The 21,984-nt window shown below is 46.9% G+C and overlaps 2 gene segments (V, D, J or C); both read left to right on the top strand.

Moving 5' to 3' along the window:
• The window catches only part of LOC125149386 (probable non-functional immunoglobulin lambda variable 5-48), a 60,429-nt gene extending 42,389 nt beyond the window's left edge, over nucleotides 1-18,040 (top strand). The window contains 1 exon segment of the V gene segment in view: nucleotides 17,697-18,040. Within this exon segment, the coding sequence occupies nucleotides 17,697-18,040 (344 nt within the window).
• Nucleotides 18,041-19,358: 1,318 nt separating this feature from the next.
• On the top strand, nucleotides 19,359-21,672 carry LOC125149381 (probable non-functional immunoglobulin lambda variable 1-50). The segment is given in 3 exon segments: nucleotides 19,359-19,362; nucleotides 20,999-21,058; nucleotides 21,335-21,672. Coding segments are annotated over 3 exon segments (402 nt in total).
• The last annotated feature ends 312 nt before the right edge of the window (nucleotides 21,673-21,984 follow it).

Below are 21,984 nucleotides of genomic sequence, written 5' to 3'. Positions count from 1 at the left end.
AATAATAAGATACCCAAGAAGAAACTTAACCGAAGGAGTGAAAGACTGTTACTATGAAAAGTATAAAGCATTGATGAAATAAATTGAAGATGACACAAGAAACGAACAAACATCCCTGCTCATGGATTGATAGAACAAATATTGTTAAAATGTTTATATTACCCAAATCGATCTATAGATTGAAGTCAATTCCTATCAAAATGCCAAAAGCCTTTTTCACAGAACTAGAACAAACAGTCCTAAAATTTGTATGGAACCACAAAAGTTCCCAAATAGTGAAACAGTCTTGAAAAAGAAAACCAAAACTGGAGGTATCACCATTCCAGATTTCCATTTATATTAGAACACTGTAGTAATTTAAACCGTATGGTACTGGCACAAAACAAGACAAAAAAAATAAATGAAACAAAATACAAAACCCAGAAATAGGCCCAAGATAATATGACCAATCAATGTTTGACAAAGTAGGCAAGAATAGGCAATGGGAAAAAGACAGTCTTGTCAACAAATGGTGCTGGGAAAACTGGACAGCTACATGTAAAAGAATGAAACCAGACCACTTTCTTTCACCATACACAAAAATGAACACAAAGTGGATTAAAGACCTAAATGTGAGGCCTGAAACTATAACAATTCTAGAGAGAACAGTCAGTTATCTCTCTGACTTTGGCCGTAGCAACATTATTCTGGGGATATCTCCTCAGGCAACGGAAATCAAAGAAAAAAACACACTATTGAGACTACATCAAAATAAAAAGCTTCTGCAGAGTGAAGAAAAAATCGACAGAACTAGAAGGAAACCTGTTGAATGGGATTAGTCAACGTCACTAACTTTTGCAAAGGAAGCCCGTATGCAATGGCAGACTGATTCAGGTTCCATGATTTTTCCCTCTGACCCCCTCTCAGAATCTAAAAGGCCTTCCCAGTCCCAGGCTCACCATAAAAGGGGTGAACTTGTTGCCCCTGTATTACAACAAACGTTCTCCCTCTTCACCTTTATTCATTTTTCCTCTTAGGCAGCTGGTGACCCTGTGAGGGCCCCCCATATTCTCTGTGGACAACATCTCCATTTCAGTGACTGCTGCTCAGAAAGTGATGGGGACGAGGAGAGTCTGATACTTATAAGAATGTAGGCTGGAGAATGGTTCCTCCATCTACTCTGAAACTCTGTTCAGGGTGTTTTGAGAGTCCTTCGGTAGATGTTCATCATCCGTGAAGATGTTCACCATGCGTGATGGGGAGTAAAGACTCCCTTTGGATACATCTCTTCTTATTTCAGGGAATTCACAAAATACATGTGACATATATTTGCATCTAACAAACGATTGCAATAACGAGGAAATGTAGGGCATAGACTTCTTTATACATATCCTTTCTACTGCAAATGGAAGGTGATTTAAGGAGAGAACTATTTGTTTGTTTTTAATTTAAAAGATAAGCCTTCACAATAGGAAAGAAAGAATCTCAATTTTAAAAATGCAGATTATCTCAACAAAGGTGACATTCACGTGACATAAATAAGCTTGAGAAAAGCTGTTCAACATCATATGTCAGTAAGAAATTGCACAAAAACACAGCAATGACATAGTATCACATACCCATTAGAATGGCCAAAATCAAAACCACAGATGACACCGTCTGGCCAGGATGTGGAGCAACGGAACTCTATTTCATTGGTGAGGGGAATTCAGGATGGTACAGCTACTTTGGAAAAGATTTTAGCAATTTCTTTTAAAACTGAACATTCTCTGAATTCTTGCCATTTGCAACAAACGTGGATGGAACTAGAAGTTAGTATGCTAAGCGAAATTAGCCAGAGAATCACCAATATAATATGATTTCACTCATATGGGGAATGTAAGATACAAAACAGATGAACACAAGGGAAGGGAAGCTAAAATAATATAAAAACAGGGAGGGAGACAAAAAATAAGAGGCTCTTAAATATAGAGAACAACCTGAGGGTTGCTGGAGGTGTTGTGGGAGGTGGGATAGGCTAAATGGACAAGGGGCATTAAGAAGACATTTGTTGGGATGAGCACGGCCTGTTCTATATAGGGATGAACCACTGGATCGTACTCCCCAAATCATGATTATTGCTAACTAACTTGGATGTAATGAAAAAAAATTTTTTTTTACACCCAAAAAACAAAAACCAAACAAACAAAACCCCGGATCATTGTCTTGCTTTAAAATCCAGGGATCATGCATCTTTGCATTTAAAGGAGTTAAAAACAATGTGTACAAAAAAACCCTGCACAAGTATGTTGACAGTGGCTCTATGCATAACTGTCCACACCTGGAAGCAGTCAATCGCAATGCTTTTCAGGAGGTGACAGGTGAGTAAACCCCAACGATAGAATATTGATCAGAGCTACAAAGATATGAGGCACCAAGACATAAAAAGACACAGAAGACATTTTGTTGCACGTTGCTAAATGAAAGCAGCCAACGTGTAATGGCTGCATGCTGTGTGACTCCAAGCATGTAACATTCTCCAAGAGACAAATCTATTTAGACAATAAAAGAATCAGTGGTTGCAAGGGGTTGAGCATAGGGAGGGATGCACAGCTGGAGCACAGAGGATTTTGTGGCAGTGAAAGTGCTCTGTATGATTCTAAAATGGATATATATCAGTGTATAGCTCTTGACCTATTGAATGAACAACGCCAAGAGTCAGCTTTGCTGTTGTAAATATAGACTTTGGGTGACAATGACTTGTCAGTGTTGGTTCATGGTGTATAACAAGTGACCACACTCAGGCTAGAGTTGGATGATGGGAAAGACAAGGTGGTGGAGGGGGTTGGTGTATTTGGGAACTCTGGAAATTCTACTAAATTCTTCTGTGACAATAAATCATAAAGTCTATTGATGTTTTTAAGTATTCTGTGGGCAAGACCAAACATATGGGCATGTCTGGGTCTTGGGCAGCAGTGGGCGCTGTGGCCTGTCTCTGAGCCTTGTGTGCTGTGATCCCAACTGGGAGCCACCTAGCTCTGGTTGTCACAGTGGCTTAGCCTCTGGGTGCTCACAGGCCCTTGGGGAGCCCCAGGTCAGGCCCCACAGCTTTCGCTCCTTCCCCTCATGGGTAAGATTTCCAGACAAGGGTCAGGTTCATGGTTCAGGCTGGGGCTGGCCAGCCAGGGGGAGGGGGCTGGTTTGCATGAAGGGTCTCTCCCTCCCCTTGGGCTGCTGGAGGCAATAAGAGAGACTCTGGGAGCCCGGCTGAGGGACATTGAGGACACACTGCTGAGCAGAGTTCTCCACCATGGCCTGGGCTCGTCTCCTGCTCACACTGCTGGCTTACTGCATAGGTGACTGGAGGCTGGGATCAGGGCTGGAGACGACAGGACTGTGGAACCATGTATGGGCGGTGTCCATTGACCCCTCTCTCTCACCCCGTGTCTCTCTTCTGACTTGCAGGGTCCTGGGCCAGTCAGTGGTGACTCAGCCATCTGCAGTGTCCAAGCCTGTGAATAAGAATGTTACCATCTCCTGCACCGGAATCAGCAGCAACGTTGGGGCTGGAGGTGTGTCCTGGTACCAGCAGCTCCCAGGTTGTGTCCCCAACGTTGTCATCTATGGTAGCAGTGCTCGGCCTGTGGGGGTCCCGTCCAGATTCTCAGGCTCCAGGTCAGGGAACGTGGCCTCCCTGAGTATCTCTAGCCTCCAGGTTGAGGATGAGGCTGATTATTACTGCTCAGTGTGGGACCACAGTCTCAAAGCTCACACACTGCTCCAGGTCTGTGGGGAAGGGGACGCAAACCTGCTGTCCCCTGAGCAATGGGACTTCCTGTGGAGCTCACATCCCTTGGCCAACACAGCTGCTTCTTTGTTCGTTTCTTCTAAAAGCGGAGTCTTAGAGCAAGGCTAGGGAATTTTTTCTAGAAAAAGTGTCCTTGTTCTCCCAAATTGTGCCATTAAACCCAGCCCTACTCTGCAAAACATTGTCTGATTTTCTTCCATTGGGCAGGATTACTGTGCACCTGGGGTCAGGCTGTCCTGGGAATTGAGTCCCCATTGGGTCAGACGCAGGCAGATTCCATGTGTTCCTGATCAGGATAGATGACTGTACAGAGATCAGTCCCTCCACACCCTCTGGTGAACACCAGGTATGTGCCAGGCATGACCCTTGGGCTTAAGTACAGCGTGAGTGCGCTAGGGACAATCTATGTCCTCATGTTGCTGAAAATGTCCTGGGAGAGAAAGAGGAGAAACAAGCATGAATAGCAACACAAATAAGATGTTTCTGGAGAGTGAACAGGGTGAGGCAGTGAGGTGGACCTGGAACATTGGAGGGATTGACAGGAAACCCCCGAATCTGACGTGTTGTGATGATGTCTCAGTGCTGCATAGATGATCAAGGAGCCAGAGGGGAGCGTGAGGAGGGGACCAGGCAGAGGCTGTTGACTCTGTCCCCTTCAGACCCCTCCTCCTCAGGTCAGGGGTTCAGCAAAACTGAATGGCAACATGCAGAAGAATGAAACTGGACCTCTTTCTTGCACCATACACAACAATAAATCCAAAATATATGGAAGACTATATGTGAGACAGGAAACCATAAAAATCCTAGAAGAGAACACAGGCCTAAACTCTTTGACCTTGCCTGGAGAAACTCTTTATGAGACACATTGCTGAAGGCAAGAAAGCACATGCAAACATGAATTACTGGGACTTCATCAAGACAAAACGCTTCCTCACAGCAAAGGAAACAATCAACAAAATGAAAAGGCAGCCTACAGAATGGGAGAAAGTATATGCAAAAAACATACCTGATAATAGGTTAGTATCCAAAATCCATAGAGAACTTTTCAACGTTAACACCCCAAAAACAATTAACCCATTTAAGAAATTAGAAGAAGACACGAAGACACTTTTACAAAGAAGTCATCCAAATGGCTAACAGATACTCAACATCACTTGTCCTCAGGGAAATAAAAATGAAAACCACATGAGAATCCACCTCACACCTGTCAGAATGGCTACAATTAACAACACAAGGAACAACAGGTGTTGTCAAGGATGCAGAGAAAGGGGACCCTCTTGCATTGTTTATGGGAATGCAAACTGGTGTAGTCACTCTAGAGAAGAGTACAGATGTTCCTCAAGAAACTAAAAATAGAAATACCCTATGATCCAGCAATTGTACTCTTAGTTCTTTACCCAAAAGATACAAAAGTATAGGTTGAAAGGGGTACATGCACCCCAATGTTTATAATAGCTTTATTAACAATAGCCAAACTACGGAGAGAGCTCAAATGTCCATCACCTGATAAATGGATAAGGACGCGGTCTGTATCTGCAAAGGAATATTACTCATCCATCAAAAAAAAATGAAATCTTGTCATTTGCAATGACATGGATGGAGCTAGAATGTTTCATGCTGAGTGAAATAAGTTAATCAGGGAAAGAAAAATACTGCATGATTTCACTTGTATCTGGAATTTAAGAAACAAAACAGATGGACATATGGGGAAGGGGTTGAAGAGAAGAGAGCGAAACAAACCTCTCAATGATAGAGAACAAAGTAGGAGCTGACAGAGGGAAGTAGGTAGGAGATGGGCTAGATGTGTGATGGGTATTAAGGAGGGCACTTGTGATGAGCACTGGGTGTTGTATGTAAGTGATGAAATCAATGAATTCTATTCCTGAAACCAATATTGCATTGTATCTTAACTACCTAAAATTTAAATGAAACAAATTTAAAAAATTCAATAAAGCCAAAATCACGAAAATAAATAAAAAAGATAAACTGTGGTTTGAGACCAATCTCAGGAAAGTTTGGCTACAAAATCACCCACATTCTCTTAAATTCAGCCCCCTCAATCCTTTTCCTGGTGGGGAAACATTGTAGGATTTTCTCATATTAAGGAGAGATTTCAGGGTGCCGGGCGCAGGCTGCCCTGAAGACAGAGTCTGTGACAGGTCAGGATAGAACCAGAGACACAGCGTCCACCTATGTCTAACTGAGGGTAGAGCACTGTCCAGATATTGTGCATCCACACCACTTACTGAACACCTAATATATGTTACACCTGAGTCTAGGATGTGGGACACATCTGGACATGACAGGAAGGGTCCCCATGCTCAGGGAGCTGACGGTGTCTGGGGGAAGTGAGGACACAGAAATTAAACATGTCTTGAAGGAAAGCTATGTCCCAGCAACATGAGTAGGGTTGAGGTTGGTGCAGTGGAGCTGGAGCATTGGAGGGGTGAAGAGGGAACCCCAGAATCTGATGTTTGGTAATGACATCCTAATTCCGCATAGATGATAAAGGGACAGGGAGGGAGCAGGAAGCTGTGACCCAGCAGGGGCTGTGGAGTCTGTCCCAGTCAGACTACAAGTTCTGGACAAGGGATTGAGTGGGGATGAAAGTCAGGGTCCTCATGACTTGGAAGATGCAGGGACTGAGGATAGGGATTTGAAGGAGGGGAACCTGGTAGGGGGCTTGGGAACTGTGTGTGTGTGTTGGTGGGGGGGCTCCACCAGCTGGAACAGTGTGGGAACCTATCTCTGATGAAGGAGGACTTCTACCTCATGTTTCCAGGAAATAGGATCAGCCCCTGACGTAGGGAACTGTACATCAGGAGTCCTAGGAATTCAATGTTTGCTTACTCTTGTCTGACCTTTCATGAAACTTCATGTGGGCCTATTGTTGGTGGGGGGGAGAGTATTTCCTGAGTTCTTCAGGGTTCTTCTAGCTGGAATATGAATCACATTTACATTTGGCAAATTCGCTGGAGAAAATGAAATTTAATAGCCTACATAAAGGGAATCCACAAAGACACGGTAGATTCAAAGACAGGCAACATGACACATATGAATAAAGGAGGTAGGGGTCTCAGGTTCAAAGAGGAGAAAGACCATTTTTCACAGGAAAGCCAGAGGAGATGTCGGGAAAACAAAGATAGATTGCTCCTCTATCTATCTATCTATCTCATCTATCTATCTTTTCTATCCATCTCATCTATCTCTCTATCTCTCCATCTCTCTATCTTATCTATCTATCTATCTATCTATCTATCATCTATCTATCTATCTATCTATCATCAATCTATCTATCATCTATCTGTCTATTGTCTATCATCTATTTATTTATATTAAGTTTTTAAAACCTTATTTATTTATTTTAAGAGAGAGAGAGAGAGAGAGAGAGAGAGAGAGAGAGAGAGAATGAGAGGGCAGAGAAAGAGGGAGAGAGAGAGAATCTCAAGCAGGTTCCACACTGTCAGTGTCGAGCCCACTGTGGGGCTCAATCCCATGAACTGCAAGATCATGACTTTATCTGGAATCAAGATAGCCCACTGAACTAAATGAGCCACTTAGGCACCCCACTCTACTATTGAGGTACATGTCATAGGTAAAGAGGAACACGAGTTGATAGTTCTCTTCCTGATACAAGCGGGCAGTTTGGGGGAAGGTATAGAACTTTTCCTAAATATGCTGAGTTTTATTTGCTTTTAACTTGAAATAATGCTCATGCCAAAATGACCCATCTTGGGGCAAAACCCATGTTGGGGCAGCCTATTCCTGGCCAGTTTCCTCCCTCCTCTGAAACTTCCCTGAGATTGCACATGTTAAAGGTTGGGCTGGTAGATTGCTCAGTTTCTTGAACCTCCCCCGACAACAGGCCAGTTTCGATAAACTCATTTCAGGAGGGGGTGATGTGAGTGCATTCTCCAAGTAAGGCCTGTGCTTCAAGAAATCAGGTATTAGGAGGCACTTCTATGGAAACAAACAAAAATGATGGTTAAAGATTGGATCAAATTATAAAGCAGTTCCTGAGTTTAAATTATGATATTGCTAAAGGATAATGAATGTACGAGTGCGAGTGTGTGTAATGTGATGGGAGGGGGGAGAGCAAATGTGGAAGCACATTAATTGGGCAATCTGGTCAAGGGAATGTGAGAGCTCTTTATATTCTGGCAATTTTTCTGTTAAATGACATTATTTCAAATGCATCATTTAATACAAATTGTAAAATAGACAAAAACAAACACAACTTTTGTTCAATGAACCAAAGTCCTGATAAGCATAGGAAATATTTTGGCAAAACACAGTGCTTGTTTTCTAGGCAGATAATGTCAAAAGTGAATAAAATTGTTTGTTTACCATTTTTTGGTAATAGCTGACCAAGAGTTCAAGACCGTTTAGTCCTTTTAAACAAGTGAAAACAATTTTAATTTTATATCCATGTATTTTGACATTAAAATTCACGTATTCACTTGAATGTTCTGAATTTTAACCAGTACTAACCACATATCAAATTCCATTCCAGATTCCTTTTCCAAAATCCTAGTACAACCTTCTCTTCTACATTTAGATTTTTAAACTTTCTTTATTTATTTTCATTTTTTAATTACATATTTTTTAAGTGTTTATTCATTTTTGAGAGACAGAGTGAGGAAGAGGCAGAGAGCGAGAGACACAGAATCTGAAGCAGGCTCTAAGCTTTGAGTGGTCAGCACAGAGCCCTCGGTAGGATTCCAACTCAGGAACTGTGAGGTCGTAATCTGAGCCAAAGTTGGACACAACCCACTGAGCCAGCCAGGAGCCCCTATTTATTTATTTCTGAGAGGGGGTTGCAGAGACAGAGAGACAGAGAAAGAGAGAGGGAGGGACGGAGAGTCCCAAGCAACTCCCTGCTCAGTTCAGAGTCCAATATGGGTCTGGATCCCAGGACTGCGAGATCATGACCTGAGCCAATATCAAGATTCACAGGCTCCATTGGGTCAGGACTGCATGTGTCCCTCCCGATAGAAGCGCCCTCCACCCCCCGGGGGAAACCTGATCAGTGACAGCACAACAGGACCTATCTCTTTCCCAGGAGGGTCATTCTCAGGTTATGGAAACACAGGCATCAGAGAAGCCAGAGGTGGGAAAGGAGAGGTTCACCCAGAGACCAGCAGAGGGCACCGTGACACTGTGTCTGGGGCTTTCTGCAGGACAGGGGCATCCAGCTGGGCAGTCCTCCACTGAGAGAAAGCAAGGACTGGGCCCCTTGCGTCCAGTTGGGGCCAGGGCAGGTGTGTCCGGTCAGGACCTGGAGGAGTCCCTGGACCTGGGCCTGTGTGGTCCCCACAGCTGCTGCCTCCAGGCCCACCCATGGAGAACACAGTGCATCAGGAAGTCTCCATGTCCAAGGGCCACAGACCCTGTGTGTGCACATGGAGAAGAGGCGGGTGTGGGTCCCATTTGCATGAGCCGCCCCTCCTCTGTGACCCTGTGGACAGGGGATAAGACAGGCCAGGGCAGTCCAGCCCCAGCTCTGCGGCCTAAGAAGGGGGTGTGTCACCATGGCCTGGATCCCAGTCCTCCTCGTGCTCGTCTGTCACTGCGCAGGTAGGGACAGGATCCAGTGCACCAGGGTGGGCCCGCAGCCAGAGTCAAATCCTTGTGGCCCAGCTCCCTAATCTCATGTACCCTGTCCCTTGTCTTCCCTCTGCTGTGTCTGTGTTTGCAGGTTCCCTGTCCCAGCCTGTCGTGACTCAGCCAGCCTCCCTCTCTGCATCTCTGGGAGCAACAGCCAGACTCACCTGCACGCTGAGCAGGGACATCAATGTTGGAGGCTACTACATATACTGGTACCAACAGAAGCCAGGGAGCCCTCCCCGGTATCTCCTGTACTACTACTCAGACTCCAGTACACAGTTGGAACCTGGGGTCCCCACCCGCTTCTCTGGATCCAAAGATGCCTCGGCCAATGCAGGGCTTCTGCTCATCTCTGGGCTGCAGCCTGAGGACGAGGCTGACTATTACTGTGCAATCAGGCACAGTAGTGCTGGTCACAGTGACACAGACACGTGGGGAAGTGGGACAAATATCTCAGCCTGCTCAGATCCCTGCACCCTGACTCTTTTCCAGTTGAAAATAACTTGAATGCACACTGACTGTCTTTGGAAGTAGCTTCTAGGTCACAATACCCTTCCTCCTCCCAGTGTCCTATTCAACTTCTTTGTACTGTCAGGAAAACAAACAAGCCAACAAACAAACAGGCAACAAAGAAACCCACGACAATGCCGACATTTTGTCTGGTGGTTAAAGTGTAAAACTCAGAGTGTTGAGCTGGCCCTTTTTCTCTTTACAAAGGCACATCCACTGTCTTAGTTTTCTGGTCAGAGTCTAGACCATCGCAGCAGGTGGACAGTCCTCCAGAATGTGGAGTCTGTTCCTCCAGGGGTTGGGGCAGAGGCTCCCATCCCTCCAGGTTCCTGTGCTCAGAGCTGGCTGAACAGCTGTGTGTTCCAGGTAGGATGTACTAAATACGATTGGTGCCGAGGGAGGACTCAGAACAGAAGAAATAGCAGGCAGAGAGCTGGCTGGGCAACCAGGTTAGCTACTTGCCCCTGAAATTGTGATGTCAGGGGACGGTGATTAGCCAGGGGAGAAATTTCAGGTGTCAGAAAAACTCTCAGGAGTGCTTGTGAAGGTAAGTTGCAGGGGCTCCATCATTGCTACAAAATGTTGGGTCCGCTCTTGGGCAGGTGGGAAGTAGATCCCGCAGATGTGAATATACCAAAGCTGACACCATCAGGGACTTTGGGTACCCCTGTGGCTGGTTTCCTGAACTCCCAGGCCCTGACTCTGTCCTCCTCTCTTCTCCTGTGACATCAGGGCTCATCAGTGATCCAAGCAGCAGGGAGGCTGTGGGGCGACAGGGCAGGAGGTCCCCTATCTGTGCACAAAGAAGTCCAGCCCTGTGTCTTTCCAGAAGGAAGTTCTTCCATTTGTGACAACATGGACGAACCTGTCAGATATTACCCTCGGAGGAATAAGCCCTACAGAGAAAGACAAATGCTATATGATCTCATTTATATGTGGAATTTACAAGAAAAATAATTTTAAAAATTACTGTCAAGTTTTACTGATGATGATGAGTTAGAATAGGGTACCACATACCAGGACAAGAAGGATATTTGTATAAGTACAGCTTCTTACATATAATTTGATTTTGAACTGATAATTTATAGTGATGAGAAGAAACACAACAAGATTTATTATTTTAATCACTCTGTATTGTGCAATTCAGAGATACTGAGTATACTTACAATGTTTTGTAACCACCACAACTATCCATTTCCAGAGCTTTTTCATCATCCCGAGCACCCAACAGGGGAATGGGTAATCTGGAATGGCAGAGGAGCCAGGTCCCAGGAACCCATGCCAATGCAGGAAGCAGCAGAGGGCAGAGGGCAGCTCCCATGGGGGCTGTTGGCAGATGTGGCCTGACGCGGCTGAGAGAGTCTTTAGGCTGGGCTTCTTACCCCGGATTGACCATGTCGATGCATGCTGACCACCATGGCATGCGTACCAATGTGTCCCATTGCCAGGTGTCCAAGAATACCAGCTTTCTCTCCCAGAGTGTGTCAGGAACACCAGTGAGAACCTTAGGATCTCGATTGGGTCACCTGCTGTATGATTCATGCATATGCCTATCTGAATCCCCTCCAAACTCCGTGTCACTTCTCCTCTAGGAACTTTGCAAAGGCCCTGTTTTCAGTGTACTTACTCCTTGGTGGTCAAGAGGAACTTGGATTACCTTCTGGCCTTTTTATTCTGTGGTATCTATCTATGTGTGGCTTTCTAGGCCAGTTTCATACTGTTTGTATTCCTAGAACTTTGTTATAAATTTAAGCAGGAAGTATGGTGCCTCCAGATTTATTCTTCTTTCTCAAGATAGCTTGGGCAATTTTAGGTCTTTTTCTGCCTCTATACAAAAGTCAGGACATTTTTTCTATTTCTGTGAAAAATATCATAGGGATTTTCATAGGAAGCCTTGAATCTATAGATTTTTTTGGGTAGTATGGACATTTTAAGGTTTCTTTTGTTGTGGAAAACACTGGATATAGGAATTCTGGATGAAATACATAATACACACAGCTTCCATTATCTGCAATAGTCACAGATAAGATTCAGAGTATTCTGTGACTTGTCATGTGCTTCAGCATTTTGTAGTGACGGATGTGAATTGATAACTTTTCTCTTAAGTTTTAGGTCTTCTTCATCTTGAAATCTGATGCATATAATTACACATTAACCACTGTCTCAAGAATAATTTTGGCTAACAGAATTGGATTTAATATGAATCTTTTTTGACATTTATTTATTTATTTATTTATTTTTAAATTTATTTTTAACGGTTATTTTTGAGACAGAGAGAGACAGAGCATGAACGGGAGAGGGGCAGAGATAGAGGGAGACACAGAATGGGAAGCAGTCTCCAGGCTCTGAACCATCATCCCAGAGCCCGACACGGGGTTCAAACTCACGGACCGTGAGATCGTGACCTGAGCTGAAGTAGGACGCTTAACCGACTGAGCCACCCAGGCGCCCCGACATTTATTTATTTTTGAGGGGGTGCAGAGAGAGAGGGAAACAGAGGAACAGAAGCAGGCTTGGCATTGACAGTAGAAAGTCCGGTGCAGGGCTTGAACTCAGGAACTGTGCGATCACCACCTGAGCTGAAATCGAAAGTCAGATGGTTAATGGACTGAGACACCCAGGTGCCCTGAATTTACTATAAATCTTTATGTCTGATGTGTGTTAAGTCTCTGAACACAGCTGATGACAAAGAAAGCAATGGCCATATACGTATCACGAAACAATCTACTAACCATTCAGAAATGAGCATTGGATCACATTCTTATTCCACAGTGGGATGAAGTCCAATTTTGTGGCTTTTCTTTCACCTATTACTCCAGAAATTGTATGTTTTTCCATTTCCCCGGCCACCGTTTTGGTTCTTTATGCTGCATAGCGACTACACAAGGCAAGAGTATTTTACAATGCCTCGGGATGGTCACACAATGTTTTCAGACAGTGCCATTTTCGTTCAGATTCTTTTTTTCTCTGATGTTTGGAGAAATCTCATAATTTAATGGTGATATGATTACCTTCCCCTCAAAACCAGCAGTTACACTGTTGCTACTTCAGATAATAGATGGCTTCCAAGAGCAAATGAGGGTGACTTCCACAGCCTGGGGTGCCTCTGGTGTAGACTCCCCCACCTCTGGTCTTCTGCCCCGTGGCTATCAGGAGACAGGGACTAGGACTGAGTCAGAAGAGACCCTGTTTGTTCATACCCAGCGCGGGCTTTGAAATTCCCAGTGGACTCACTCCTGGAGGACTGACCACTAAGTTTCTCCAAAGAGACAAGAGGCCATTTCACTGGGGAGGGCAGAAAATATTCCCAAGGATGGGGTACATGTGGAATGAACTAGAAGCATGGCCAGGATGTGAGAAGCAGATGCATGCCCTCAGTCTGCCTTTCCAGGCAAGAAACTTGGGACTGAGGCCACCAGGGACATGGAGGAGATGACTCGGGGCAAGATGTCACCCTGTCACTCAGTGTCCCAGGCTCCCTGCAGTCATTGATTCTGGGTAGTCCCAATATATGTCTCTTTCAAGGTCTCCCCCAGGGGACATCAGGGTGACCAAGGGGCAGTAAAAGAGAGGAAGTTAATTTGCATGAAGCACCTCTCCTCCTCATAGGTCTGCAGGCATGAAAAGGCCCAGAGGAGACCCCAATCCAACCCAAGGACATGAGGAGGTAAGACCTGTGAGGATCCCCACCATGGCCTGGATGGTGCTTCTTCTCAGGTTCCTTGCTTATGGCTCAGGTTAGGGGAAGAGACTGCTTTCTTGGAGGGCACATAAAATCAAGGTTTCAGGGTGACCTTTGCTTCTCATAACACATGTGCCTCCTTTTGGTTTTAGGAACCAATTCTCATACTGTGGTTATCCAAGAGCTATCACAGTCAGTGTCTGCAGGAGGCATGGTGACACTCACCTGTGACTTTAGCTCTGGGTCAGTATCTATCAGTAACTTCCCTGGCTGGTACCAACAGACTCCAGGCAGGGGTGCCCACCCCCTTATCTACCATAAACAATCACCTGTCTCGGGTCCTTGATCACTTCTCCAGGTCCATCTCCAGGAACAAAGCCGTCCTACCATCACAGGGGCCAGTTTGAGGATGTGGCAGATTAGCACTGTATGCTGTCTCCGGGTAGTGGCATTCCACAGTGATCTCAATCTATGGAGATGTGCAACCAGGGCTCAGAATGTCTCAGCCCTGAGCAGCAGGGAAGCAAGCGAGGGGGAGGATGGTCAACACCACCATGGGAAGGGAGGCTCCCTAGCCTGATTGTGCTGTGCAGTGGTTCATCCCGATGTGCCCATCCCATCTCTCCCAGTGTGTGTCCATCTCACCAGTGTGACCCCAAGACTGGGCTTCCTTTCTACATCTGCATATATAATGAAGGGGAGGGGGTTCAGCACCTAAATATATCAACAGATGGTCAGAGCCAGCAACCTCAGCAACCTGCTCCCTGTGAGATGCTTATTCAAATGACATTAAGAGCCATGTTGTCATTCACTAATCTGCTGATGGGGACCAACTGAATAAGTTATGCAGGCCAAGCCATCAGTCAGGCAAATACTGTAACACCCACATCCTTCCTAGGGGGGACAGAAGGCGTTCCTAAAGCCCTGGTTGTCTGTGATGTTTCCACACCTCTCAACATGTCACACCGTGGTCTCAGTTTGACACGGGGACAACAGACCTATCACCTGCCCTCCATCTGCTCTCCCACCTGACTTCCCGTGTCAGTCAGGGCATTCCTGTCTCTGTGGGCATCACCCTCTAGCCACGTAACTCTCTGGACCATCACTCCCTCTCCCACAGCCTGCGGTCCATTCAGTTACCTCCCTGTGTCCCACTAGGGGACACAACCCATTTCACCCTTCCTGTTTTCTCTGCTGTCATCTTCCTCCAATCATCCCCCGGGGTTGCCTTCTAATTCTCCTTGTCCAAAAATCTGTCTTAAAACTTCCTGCAGAACTAAATCTCTAATGAGCAGCACTGACCAGGAGAAGCCCAGCTGGAATGAAAAGACTCCCAGCACAGGGATGGGAGGTTGCAGGATGGCCCCGCAGTGGTCCTACTGGACTCCCGGGCCCTGCTCTGTCCCCATACCCTCAGCAGCCTCATCAGAGTTTGTGGAGTCCTTTCTGCCATGCTCCAGAATGGCACAGATTTCCATAATCTGTGTGTCCTCCTCTGTGAAGGTTTGTGCCTGCTCAGCAAATTCCTGTTCACACTCATCACCCAGAGTCAGCCTGCACCATAGAAGCCCCCTGTGGGGGCAGATGCCCTGCTCTCTGTTCCCAGTATCTTGTCATCAGCTCCGCTGGGATTCCTAGACTGTCCTGGGTCAAGATTGCTCCTGTCCTTCCCACAATAGCCCCTCCCAAAGAAGAACCTGGGTCAGGGAGAGTGCACCAGGACTACATCTCCATCCTTCTCTGAAGGGTCTGTCTCACGTGGTGGAAGCACAAACATCAGGGGTGCAGATAAAGGAGAGCATTGGGAGCAGTGGGAAAGAACAAGAAAGTGGGAAAGAATGAGACGTTTGCCCGGAAAGCAGCAGGGGCTGCTGTGTGATCATGTCTAAGGGTTTCTGCAGGACGGGGGATCCAGCTGCCAGCCCTGCACTGACAGGAGGCCCCAGGTCTGGGCCCCCTTGTTTCCCGTGGGGACAGGGCAGGTGTGTCCAATCAGGACCTGGAGGATCTGGAGGACCTGTATTGATTGTACCAATCAATACAGAAAAAACATTTTACACAATTCAAAACCTATTAAGGACAAAGAGGGAGAATGAATGAATGAATGAATGAAAAGGCAACGTTTCTCAGAGAATGAAAATAGAGGAGCACATCCTCAGCTTGATAACGAAAATGATGAAACACCACAACTTACACACACTGAAGTGAAGCACTGAAAACTTTCCCCCCAGGGTAGCAACAAGGTCATCATGTCCAGTCTCAATACTGCTGTTAGCCATGGGACTGGATGTGCCTGACCAAACCATAAGGCAAGTCAAACAATGAGAGGCATACAGACTAAGGAGAACAAGAGCCAAAGGTCCCTATTTTCAGGCCAGAGGATGATATACGGGAAAAATGAAAAGGGAGCTATGAACATGTGTGTAAATATATGAATTGAAAGGGTAATAAGCAATTTCGGGAAGGTGGTGGAACACAAGATCAGCATAGAAAGATCATTTAGTTGTGTATATACAAGCAGTAACCTTGTGAAAAACAATGTAAAAATCACACTTAAAACCACTCCATGATGAAATATGTGGGTGAATATGTAACAAAACATGTACAGGACATGGATACTGATATCTCGCCAATGCTGGGAAATGTAATCAAAGTGGATCTAAAACCGTGGAGGGATATGTTGTGTTCAAGGATTAGAAGAGTCAATATAGTAAAGATGACAATTCTTCCCAACTTGTAGAGAAGTGTAATTCAATTCCTATCATAACAAGACAGAGTGATATGTGTGGAAGGTAGACACAGTGGCCAATGTAACAGAACAGAAAACTCAGAACCAAACTCACAAAAGCATGGATAAGAAATACTTATGGATACTTATGGATAAGAAAACCTTATTGACAAGGTTGCAGAAGCCTTTCAGAGGAGGAAGGATGGCCTTTGAACAAATGTCCACAGAACCACTGGATGTCCATCGAGAGAAATGAAGCTCACCAAAAACTCTCACTCCATAAAAAAATTCACTAAAAGGATTATTGACATAATTGTAAAGTATACAGTTGTAAACATAAAAATGGAAAAAATCTTCAGGCTCTAGGGTTTGTATAAACATGTTTAGATAAGACCCCATTAGCACAAGCCATAAAAAAACTGATCCATTGGACTTCATCAAAGATAAATTCATTGTTTTCCCTTTCCTTGATAAATCACTTAGCCACTAAATGAGCTAAAAAATCGCAGATTAAAACAAAACCCAATTTATTGGACACTCGTTGGCATCCATCGCTACAATGCATAGGAGCTGAAAAACATTCCCAAGGTTTACAGATGCTACATCGCACACCAGTGCAGGGATGTGATGTCTGCAGCATCTTCTGCCAGATGTCAACAACTTACCACTAACGGGAGGTAATGTTTGCATCTCACAGAGACCAGGACTCCTTCTGAGAGTGCAAAACACTGCAGTCATCACGGGCAGTATTATGGGATCACGTTGGCCATGATTCAGCTCAAGGATGTGTGAACAAACGGAACTGAGGAAACCAGCTGGGCTCTCAGGGCTGTTGGACACAGTGAGGTATGTGCCTGTCAGCCAAGAGGGGACGCTGTGGGAGTACCCTGTGGTATCTTCACAACTGCTCAGAGCCAGGGCCTGGGGACTGGGCTCTGGGGTCCCTGATGGGAAGTCGGCACGTGTGTCCCTTCTGGTGTGGCAAGGTCCCCCGAGCAGGGACCTGTGCATTGTGCATGCAGGTGCTTCCTCCCAGGGTTCTCCCCAGTGGTGAAGCCAACCTCCAAGGTCCCCAGGGTGTGTCCTTCAGCTGGGCTGAAGCACCAGGGCTCAGGGAGGGGCTGGGCAGTCACTAGATGGACTTCATTTGCATGGACAGCTCCTCCTGTGGCAGAGGGTGGAGGAGAAAAGGAGGCCCGGGGCAGCCCAGCCCAGTGTGGGTACTAGGGTCTATGTCACCATGGCTTGGCCTCTTCTCGTCCTCATACTCCTGTCTCACTGCACAGGTAGGGACTGGCCTCAGGGACACAGGGGGCCCTCAAAGGATGCTTCCCATGCTCAGCATTTTGGGACATTTTCCCCGCATATCTGGTTCCATCACTGACGAGTGTCTGTGTTTGCAGGTTCCCTGTCCCAGCCTGTGCTGACCCAGCCGTCCTCCCTGTCTGCATCTCCGGGAACAACAGCCAGACTCACCTGCACCCTGAGCAGCGGGTTCAGATTTGGAGGCTACTACATAAATTGGTTCCAGCAGAAGCCAGGGAGCCCTCCCCGGTATCTCCTGTACTACTACTACGATTCAAAGAAGCACCAGGGCCCTGGTGTCCCCAGCCGCTTCTCCGGGTCCAAAGATGCCTCGGCCAATGCAGGGCTTCTGCTCATCTCTGGGCCACAGCCTGAGGACGAGGCTGACTATTACTGTGCTACAGGTTATGGCAGTGGGAGCAGCTACCGTTACTCACAGTGACTCAGATAACGAGGAAGTGAGACCAAAACCCCTGGGTTCAGAGACCTTGTCTCCGAGCCTCTTTTATTGAGAAGCTTCTGTGGAGGCTCCTGTAGGGGAGAGTCCTCTATGGTGAGACCTGTCCTTGAGGAGGTTGAAGTGACACACAATAAATTTAATAGAGAACATATGGGAATCAACATAGACCTTGAAATTCAAAAGACACCCAGGCAAAAATGAGGTCTATGTTTTTCTGAATTACATGGATGAGGTAGGGTTCTAGTATTCAATGCAAAGAAATACACTTCACAGACAGAAGAAGAAGAGTAGAGTAGATGTTTCATAAACAATATGTGCAGGGCCCCTGGGAAACGATGGGACACAGAGGACTGTGACTAAACAGGCTTTGCTGCCCCTTTGCCCCATCTGCCCCACCCCATGCATATCCTAGGGCAGTTGTCTGTGGTGCCAGCTGTCTTCCCGGAACAGGTGCTACCACTGAATTTTTAGTCAGTTGAAGAGACATGAAGAGCTTTTCCTGAGTGTATGGGCATCGACTGCTTTTTAACTCAAAATGACTGTTATGCCAGGGTCCCTGGGTGGCTCTGTCTGTTAAGCATCTAACTTCTGCTCGCGTCATGGTCTCATGGTTTGTGGGATCAAGCCCTGAGTGGGGCTCTGTGCTGACAGTTTGGAGCCTGGAAGCTGCTTCAGATTCTGTGTCTCCCTCTCTCTCTGCCCCTCCCCCACCGATGCTCTTGTGCTCTCTGTCTCAAAAGTAAGTAAACATGCGAACATTTTAAAAAAATAATAAATAAAAAAACTTCATGCCGAGTGGCTCATCGAGGGGAGGCCTGCTCTTGTGTGCTGCAGTTCCAGTAAGAATTTGCTATGGCCGAGGTCAAAGGTTGCTGTCTGCGCGCTTCTCTTGGATTTTGACGGTTCCCTGTCTCACCCGTGGGCCTTTCATCTATTTTGAGTTCATTTTTGATTACGGTGTAAGAAAGTGGTGCAGTCGTTCTTCTGCACGTTGCTGTCCAGTTTACTCCACACCATTTGTTGAAGACACTGTCTCCCCCCATTGGATATTCTTTCCTGCTTTGTCCAGCATGAGCTAGTGTACAGTGTCCTGGACTTGACACTTTCCAAGTTCCTCTGTCTCCCCAGGAGTCATTGTCAACCTGTGCTCACCCAGCCTTCATCAGCGTCACAATCGAGGAAACAGAATCCCCATGAGCAGGAAACCCAGTGACAGCGAGTGTCACTGGAGTCCCTTCAGCAGGGCAGGACTTGCTTTGAACACCTGCTCTCCTGGGGTGAGGCTGACGCTCAGGGATCCATGGGTGAGTCTCTGTCCCCATGGGCGGCTGAGCCCCCAACCATGTCTGGGTTCCAGGTAGCGCATGAAGCTGATCAGTGCATTGATTCTGGGACAGCAGCCTCAGTGCTGCTCCCTTGGAGCTCAAGGCCCACGGGGACACGAGGCACACTCTGCATCCTCTCAGGGCTGGACTGTCACCCCCAGACACTCCAGTGACACCTCCAGCCAGGATAGGCCTCTGCTGAAACGTCTGTCTCAACTCAGGGCTACAGGGCCTGTGACCTCAGAGACACAGTGCCCCTTATCTCCACCTCAGCTGGAGTCAATATGGGATCTTTGAAAGAATTTTCTGGGTCAAATTGGCCTTAGCTAGTGGAAAATCATTCCTCTAATCAGCGGCGGCTGACTGAGCAATTTTTCTATCCTGAACACGGTGAACACAAGACACAGTGACCATTGCTTTACCCACCCGGAGAGGAGTCTGACCCCTCATCGTTCCATGCAGCAAACTCTGTGTTTGTTCATTCCACCAGAGAGATCAGTGTGAGGTTCACTGGAACAGGCTCCTCATGGTGTTTCCCAGGGCACCATGTTGGGCTTTCCTAATTTACCTGTTAGACCAGACCTAATATGCAAAATCTTTATTAAAATCATAGTAATAACAATAATGAATCAAGTGATTTAAGCAAGGTATTGGCCCCTCTTCAACCAAGAACCAAATGTCACATATTTTCCATTATGTTTTCACGCATTTGGCAACCACTATTTTAAATCATATTCTGTCTGCAAGAAACATGGGTCCGGGGAAACACACTCGCAATTGAACCTGTACCTTCCCATTGAAACTGTCACTGAGTTTAAATCACTCTTTCGGAGCTGAGTTTTTGGAAAAAATGACACATCCGTTTTAAGGTAACAGTTGTCTAATAGGTGATTAACACATGAAGTCTGCCAACAGGTCCCTATCAGAACACCTACAGCTGTCACTCCTTCCCTCCTGGAACTTCCGGCAGGTTTGCCCTTTGTGCTCTGAGGTCAATGCCACACATAGCCTCGCTTGGCAGGGCTCTTGCAGAGTTGGGTCTATGTGCTTGCAGAACAGATAATAGGAGGGAATCTGTGCCCACAGTGTGTGGAGAACTGTTTTCTAAGCTGGTGGAAATGGTGACAGATGACCGAGGCTTTTAGGGCTTAACCCTTCTAGGAACAGACACGAGGGCTTCTATACAACCCGGAAAGGAGTGCTCCCCAACTCCTCAGGGCTGTGTGAACATGTGTGGAAGGGGAGTTCCGGAAACCAGGGAGGAATCCCATAAGAGGAACGGCCAGCCTCCTGGACGGAAGGGAACACCTGTCCATGGAGACCTGTCACTGTTCTGAGCTTGATCATGATCTCAAAGGAGTGTGTCCCAGAGATGCCAGCTCAGTCTTGACCCATGAACGAGCAAGGGAGCAGTGGGGAGGCTGGAGCTGTCTCTCTGATGGGCGCTGGTCACCATGTCACACAATGGTGTGTCTGTGACTGGACACTAGGGGTCACTCAGGGCCTGGTTCTGAGGGGTCAGGGTTATTGAGACTTGAATCTGCCACCTGGCACTGCCTTTGCCTTCTGCTCAGGGCTCCCATCTGGGACCTCCCCACCCCCTGGCCCCACACAGCCCCTGCCCTGCCCACCCCTGACCTCCTCAAGATGAGGGACCAACCGGGGCCTGTGAAAGGTCAGAGAGCTGGGGGTCTCATGCATGTATGGGTCCTCCCTCTCTCAGAGGTTGAAGAGGGGAAGGAGGGGTTAGGGAAGGTCTGCTCAGCTGTGGGGTCACAGAGGGCAGGAGCAGTCATGAGGAACGGGCCTCCACCATGGCCTGGGTCTCTCTCTTCCTCATCGTACTTGCTCACTGCACAGGTGACTGGATGCAGAGACAGGGGAAGGGGCCCTGCTTCCTCCTCTTGTCTCTAGACCCTAGCCTCATCCTCTCTGTCTCTTCTTCTTCCAGGGTCCTTGGCGCAGTCTGGGATGACTCAGCAGCCATCTTCAGTGTCTGGGTCCCTGGGCCAGACACTCACCATTTCCTGCACTGGAAGCCCAGCCAACATTGGGGCTGGTTATTGTGTGTTTTGGCACCAACAGCCCCCAGGAATGACCCCTAAAGCCATTCTCCACGAGAACACTTGGCCTTTGGGGGTCCCAGACCAGTTCTCTGGCTCCAAGTCTGGCAACACAGGCTCCTTGACCATCACTGGGCTCCAGGAGGACGACGAGGCTGATGATCACGGCTCAGCGTGGGACAAGAAACTCATTGCTTATGCAGTGCCCAGTCCTTTGGGGAAGTGAGACAAAAATCTGCTGTTTCCCCAGCAACGGGGGTCCTCTTGCAGCCTCCTCCCTTTGGCCAAGTCAGCTGCTTCCTTCGTTTGCTGTAAACTGTAGTGTGAGAACAATGTCAAGGAACTTTGGTTAGCAAATGATCCATATTCTATTAACCTCAGGCCCCCAAGCCTGTCCCCGGCTGGAACACATTGTAGGAGATTCTCCTACCGGGGAGAAATTCCTGGGTGTCAGGGGCCAGCTGCCCTGGGGACAGAGTCCGTGACAGGTCAGAACAGAGCCAGGAACAAAGAGTCCAGGTGTGCCTGACTGTTGATA

Source organism: Prionailurus viverrinus, chromosome D3 (genome assembly GCF_022837055.1).
Source record: "Prionailurus viverrinus isolate Anna chromosome D3, UM_Priviv_1.0, whole genome shotgun sequence".
Classification (NCBI taxonomy): Eukaryota; Metazoa; Chordata; class Mammalia; order Carnivora; family Felidae; genus Prionailurus; species Prionailurus viverrinus.
The sequence above is the reverse complement of the archived record's forward strand: the minus strand, read 5'-3'. Positions and strand labels throughout refer to the sequence as shown.